General features: G+C 27.0%; 1 protein-coding gene across 1 annotated transcript; it reads left to right on the top strand.

Annotated features, from left to right (window-relative positions):
* The first annotated feature begins 648 nt into the window (after positions 1–648).
* LOC135923961 (putative uncharacterized protein DDB_G0282133) lies at positions 649–5,208 on the top strand. The gene is made up of 10 exons (XM_065458992.1): positions 649–688; positions 748–942; positions 986–1,036; positions 1,079–1,681; positions 1,778–1,993; positions 2,086–2,294; positions 2,860–3,007; positions 3,350–3,406; positions 3,494–3,585; positions 4,714–5,208. Exons 1-10 carry the CDS (start codon positions 670–672, stop codon positions 4,960–4,962), a joined length of 1,839 nt encoding a protein of 612 aa, XP_065315064.1. The 5' UTR covers positions 649–669; the 3' UTR covers positions 4,963–5,208.
* Positions 5,209–5,581: the final 373 nt, after the last annotated feature.

Genomic DNA, 5,581 nt, shown 5'->3' on the forward strand with positions numbered 1-5,581 from the left:
GCATATCTGATGCTCCGTTTGTCATTGTGTCAAAAGATTCTTTATTTATATTTTGCAGTCAATTATAATATTCTTAAATTTTAGTTTATAAAAAAGCCTGCAGTAAAGGCCTTATTGTTTTCCGAAATGCTCTAATATTTCAAAATCTCGAAGCCTCTAGAACATTTTCTATTAAGCATACTATCCACATGCCTCTTATCCAGTCCTCTTATAAGGAGACTATGACTAATCATGGGGTAATGCATCCCATCCTCTTTGTCTTTTGTTCCTTTACAATATTTTTACAGAACGCATTTTTCATAACTTCACTGGTTCTACTTATAAAACACACCTATGGTCTATTAAACATTAACCATGTAAAGGCAGGGGTGTCCTTTCTAAATCTCAAGGGTCTCAAAAAGAATATTTTATAATTATTTTCAAAATTACCATTTTTTTACAACAGGTTCATTCTTTAAATAGAAAATTTATAAATAAAATGCATAATCACTTTAACTTATCTATCTATGATAAAATAATATTTTATTTTGATATAGTAATAAAAATTATTCAAAATCTTGATCTTATATAGATATTTAGAAATTTATGAAAACATATGATAACTATTATTTAGGACTCAAGCCCATATCCATTTTTTGAATACATGCATTCAATTTCAATCAGGTATCAATGCAATCGGGGCACAAAGGTAAAACTATTCTATAATAAAAGGATATGATATATGAATAATTATTATACTGTAAATAGATATTGAGAACCTTATTAATAAATCTCTAAATTTGAATTGCCCCTCAAAAGCAACGCAATTTAGCAAAAGTATACATAAAACTAATAAAGATAATCCCACAAAAATTAAACCCAATCAATTATCCCACAAATCTAGTGAAAAAGCTGCACATTGGAAAAATATTGATAACTATCATGAACTTTTTTCTTCTGAAAGTAAATTTTTTAACAATATATTGATAATTATAAATTAATATAGATGATGAATTTGGTGAATTTCAAAGTGTTCATAACTCTAAAGATAATAAGGGTAAATTATCATTTTATATGTATAAATTATATATTGCCTTAGATAATGATTTTGGTGAATTTGAATCCTATGCAATAAATGACACCTTGAATAAAATTTACTTGCCTTTTGCTAGTCAAATTAATGGGCTTGATAAAAAGATTATGCTTATAGATAATAAAATTATGAGCACCATAACTAGTCCCCAAGTTAAATCTTATCCCTTATCAGGGAAAAATTTGTATATAAATTCAAATACTCATTTAATACATAAAACACATGATATTTTGACTGATCGTGTTTTGCCTAAACTACCCAAAAATGATATTTTAATTAATGATTCTTATATAAATATTTTACAACCTAACACCTGCAAATTTAATAACGAATTTGAACCTAATCTAAAACAAATTAATCATACCAACAAAAAGGATGAGAAGGGTCAAAATTCTATCTTATCTGAAGAAAATGAAAATAAAACAAATTTTTATTCCAATGAAGATCACTCCTCCTCTACATCTGACATTATATCAATTCTTAGCTTGGATTTATATTCATTACCAACATCAAATTCATTCAATAGTAAAATGAACCAAAATGTAATCTTATCACAAAATATCAAATCTTCTAGTATATTAACCCCACCCATGCCTATTTGTACACCTGGTAAAATAATATTATCAAATTTTATATAAATTTTAAACCACCTGTTTAAACAATATTCTTATAACTTTTTTATAATATTTATCAATATTTTTATAGATAATGATATTGATGAGAATGATTTCTTACCTTTTGATAGTTATCAAAGCCATAATAAAGCCTATATCAATAATTTAGATAATTTATCAAAATTTCATAATTACAATATTCCACCTCCAAGCAAATGCCTCAATGAAACCTTAAAAAGTGTTGACAATATTTGTGAGAAAGTAGCTCAACCAAACTATTCCCCATCTATACCTATTTGTACACCTAGTAAAATCATATTAGCAAATTTTAGAAAAATTTTGAACTACCTGTTTAAACATATTTATAACTTTCTATAATATTTATCAATATTTTTATAGATACTGATATTGATGGGAATGATTTCTTACCTTTTGATAGTTATCAAAGCCATAGTAAAGCCTATATCAATAATTCAGATAATTTTTCATTGAAATTTAATAATTATGAAACTCCACTTTCAACCAAATGCCTCAATGAAACCTTAAAAAGTGTCGATAATATTTGTGAGAAAGTAGCTCAACCAAACTATTTAGCTCTGAGAAATGAAGTTAGTGAAATGACCATTCTCTTAATAATTTCCAATTCTCAGCATAATGTAAAATATTTAAACATTAGCCTAGATTATCTTTACCCACATCAACATTTAAGCATTAGCCCATGTCTAGATTTTATTAACTAACTGAATTGAGCATTTTATTCTGAAGAGCAGCTAGGAACCCATTTAAGAAAAAATGTTATCTAAGTTGACATAAGGTGATAATAGTGCCCAAAAATGTATTATTTTATTAGTCAAAAAATTACAATCTATTTAGAATTCTAAATGGAATAAAGATGAGATATGACTCAGCCTTAGCACTTAAACACTATTCATTATAATATTTAATGTTCCACTTGCAAATAAGCCAAATATTATTATATATTTTTCCCCAAGATTTTTTCTTCTTCTCCCTATTACAGTTTACATATCAGATTTTCTTAATCTCATTTGATTATTATATTTTTTAATGGGTAATAAATATAAATAATTTGAGGGAGTTAGCTATCAAAAAGTAATATAAATTAGTCCTGGCAATTAAGGTAATATATATTATCTCATTACATTTATTTTTTAGGTGCCATATCCTTCCTTTACGGAATGGCATATAGTATTAGATCGATGCAAGAGTTATTTAAGATCGTTTTTGCATGAGTTACAAACGCTCAAAAAAGATTGCTTAAAAATGATTCTCGATTCTCCTCAAATCCATAAATATGCTGCAAGTTTTAATTATTTGATTTTTTTTTCCTAAAATTTATATACATTCATTATTGTTTGTTTTATGAAATGCTAAAGTTAATAAGATATTGGCAACCTAATATTAAATAACCTGCCAAAATAATAATATGATTAGTTGTATATATTTTGTTTTTATGAAATGGTAGGATTAGTTTATTTTTATTCCTACCCCTATAATAAAACAACCTATCATGTAGGATGCCAAAATATTATGTAATTTTTTAAATAATATAAATACTAATTAGGTGGTGTAATCTTTTTTTACTTATTCTTATGATATAAATAATTTTTATTTCCTTATTGTTTTTATGTTTTGTTTTGTAAAGATTTACACGAAATATATATTATCTCTCAAAGGATCAAGAAAGCATTTGATTATTTAGGTAAATGAATGAATAAATTAAATCTTTATTGATTATAAAAATCTCTCTTTATAAGCAATATATATATTATTTATTTGCACAAATCAGATATTCAATATTCCAGTATACAAGATTTGAACGCGGATATAGATCAGATGGCTCTGAGTTTGCTCAAATTATACCAAGATAATGGAATTCAGGTTTTAAATTACGAACATGTTTATTTATTTTATGGAACCCTCATAGTTTACCTGATTAATTCTTGCTATTATCCTCGGGTCTTCAACTTGGGACACATGGAATATTAAAAGATATATAATTATCTTTTTTTGGAGACATAAGAATTTTGTTTATTTAATTTTTTTTAAAAATATTATTTATAACTCCAAATAAAAGAAATAACATAAAAATTTGCATGTTATAAAACATTACATAAAAATTCCATTCCATCTTGTTAAGGCTGTGCGGATATTAATCTGATCGGGACGGATATTTTAAAAACCGATCAGCTATTTTTTATAACCCTATTCGATATTTTTTAAAACCGATCTGATTTATTTTATTTTACACATAATTATAATTAATTAATTAAAGGAACCAAAATTCAAATTATTTTTAAAAAAGATGTAGCTAAAAAGAATTTGATAATATATTTTTATTGTATTATCTGCAGCAAAAAAAATGGATTTTTAACATGTCTAATGAGTTTACATTCCGATAATATTGTTAGACGGCACGACTTAGCTTATTTTTATAAGAGGCTAGCACCAGATTTTAGTCAGAATTAATTTACCCAAAAAAGTTGGCAGATAGGTCTGGGCATTTATTGGCGAAATTTATAAGGCTTGGAGCCGTTTCTACGCTACATCAAACCATAAACATTCTCCACATTTAATAATTAGTGAATAAAGAAACAAAATATGCGCTGCACTCATAGTAAACACGTTATCTCCAAGTGGCTAGATTCATTTATTCTCGAATCACCGATAATTTTTTTTACTTCATAATCCAAGAGATAAGATCGGCGTAGTAGCTACAATTCTTACCCTTTTTTTCTGAGAAATCTGACAATTCTTAGCCCCTAATCATGTTATCATTAGAAGGTAAGATGATAATTAACACACAAATTTGGATATTTAGTCAAAATTTTATTACTTTCACGCACAGCGAGATTATTTGTCGTCATAATTTCTTTTTATATCATTAGCTATCATAAGGCTTTATCCTCTTAAAAATTTCGGCCAATGAAAAGGCAGTTATAAATATTATGACTTTAAAGACAATTAATTAATTGTAAATGATTTTTTAAAACAAAACAAAAAACATAGACCTTCGAATTTTCGTGTCCCGCCGCTCTGAATTCCCTTAAATTCGCTACAATCGAAAACCGATTTTGCCATATCTGTTTCTTACAATTTCGGGAGGGCGAGATCGATAGCGTCGCGTCTATTGTGTTCGATGCCTGGGCCGGAGTTAGCGATCCTGGCGATACCGATATATTTTACCACCGATCTTGCATCAATATTTGGCGAGCCGTTGAAAATGGCGGAGATTTTAGTGATTTTGGGAAGAAATAAACGTTTCATGAAATACGACTATTTTATTTTTTATAAAGGAATTCCTTATCTCAAGTCTTTATCTTTTTTGAAAAAAATAAATAAGATATTTATAATATATTTACCGCAATCATTTTAACTTGAAAATGAAGTATTATTATATATACCTAAAAAAAATATTCATATTATATTCATATTATATATTGTATAAAACATTCCTCGAAAATATAAATATGTCTATTTTCCTCATTCTTTTTCGTGATTATGTTATTTTTATATAACACCGTGATACGACCGACGATAGATAAATTATTTATAATAAACCGTTTTGAGTTTGATTGAAAAAAATATACTTCTCTTCTTGAGGCCTCCTTTGTCCACTTTGACTCTACATTTTAAACTACCGAAATGCTGTTATGTTTTATCCTTAGTATTTTTAAATAACCTAATTTGTGTTTCTGCCACTAGGTAAATTAACATTATTTTAATCTAAAAATAATATAAAGATGCTTTAATCCCAATTAGTGATCTGCATCGGGCCTATTTTCAAACCCGGACCGGCCCAAAATTTTTTTTAAAAAGTTTTGCGGCCCGGCCCGAAATTTATTTTTCAAAAATTTACCGGCCCGGCCCGAATTTA

The sequence above is a fragment of the Gordionus sp. m RMFG-2023 genome, chromosome 2 (assembly GCF_954871325.1).
Source record: "Gordionus sp. m RMFG-2023 chromosome 2, tfGorSpeb1-WG-v2, whole genome shotgun sequence".
In the NCBI taxonomy this organism is placed as follows: domain Eukaryota; kingdom Metazoa; phylum Nematomorpha; class Gordioida; order Chordodea; family Parachordodidae; genus Gordionus; species Gordionus sp. m RMFG-2023.

Coding starts and splice junctions, on each gene's coding strand:
- LOC135923961 (XM_065458992.1), top strand. Junction 1,682..1,777: donor CATGCCTATTTGTACACCTG/GTAAAATAATAT, acceptor ATATTTTTATAG/ATAATGATATTGATGAGAAT. Junction 2,295..2,859: donor ATTTAGCTCTGAGAAATGAA/GTTAGTGAAATG, acceptor TTTATTTTTTAG/GTGCCATATCCTTCCTTTAC.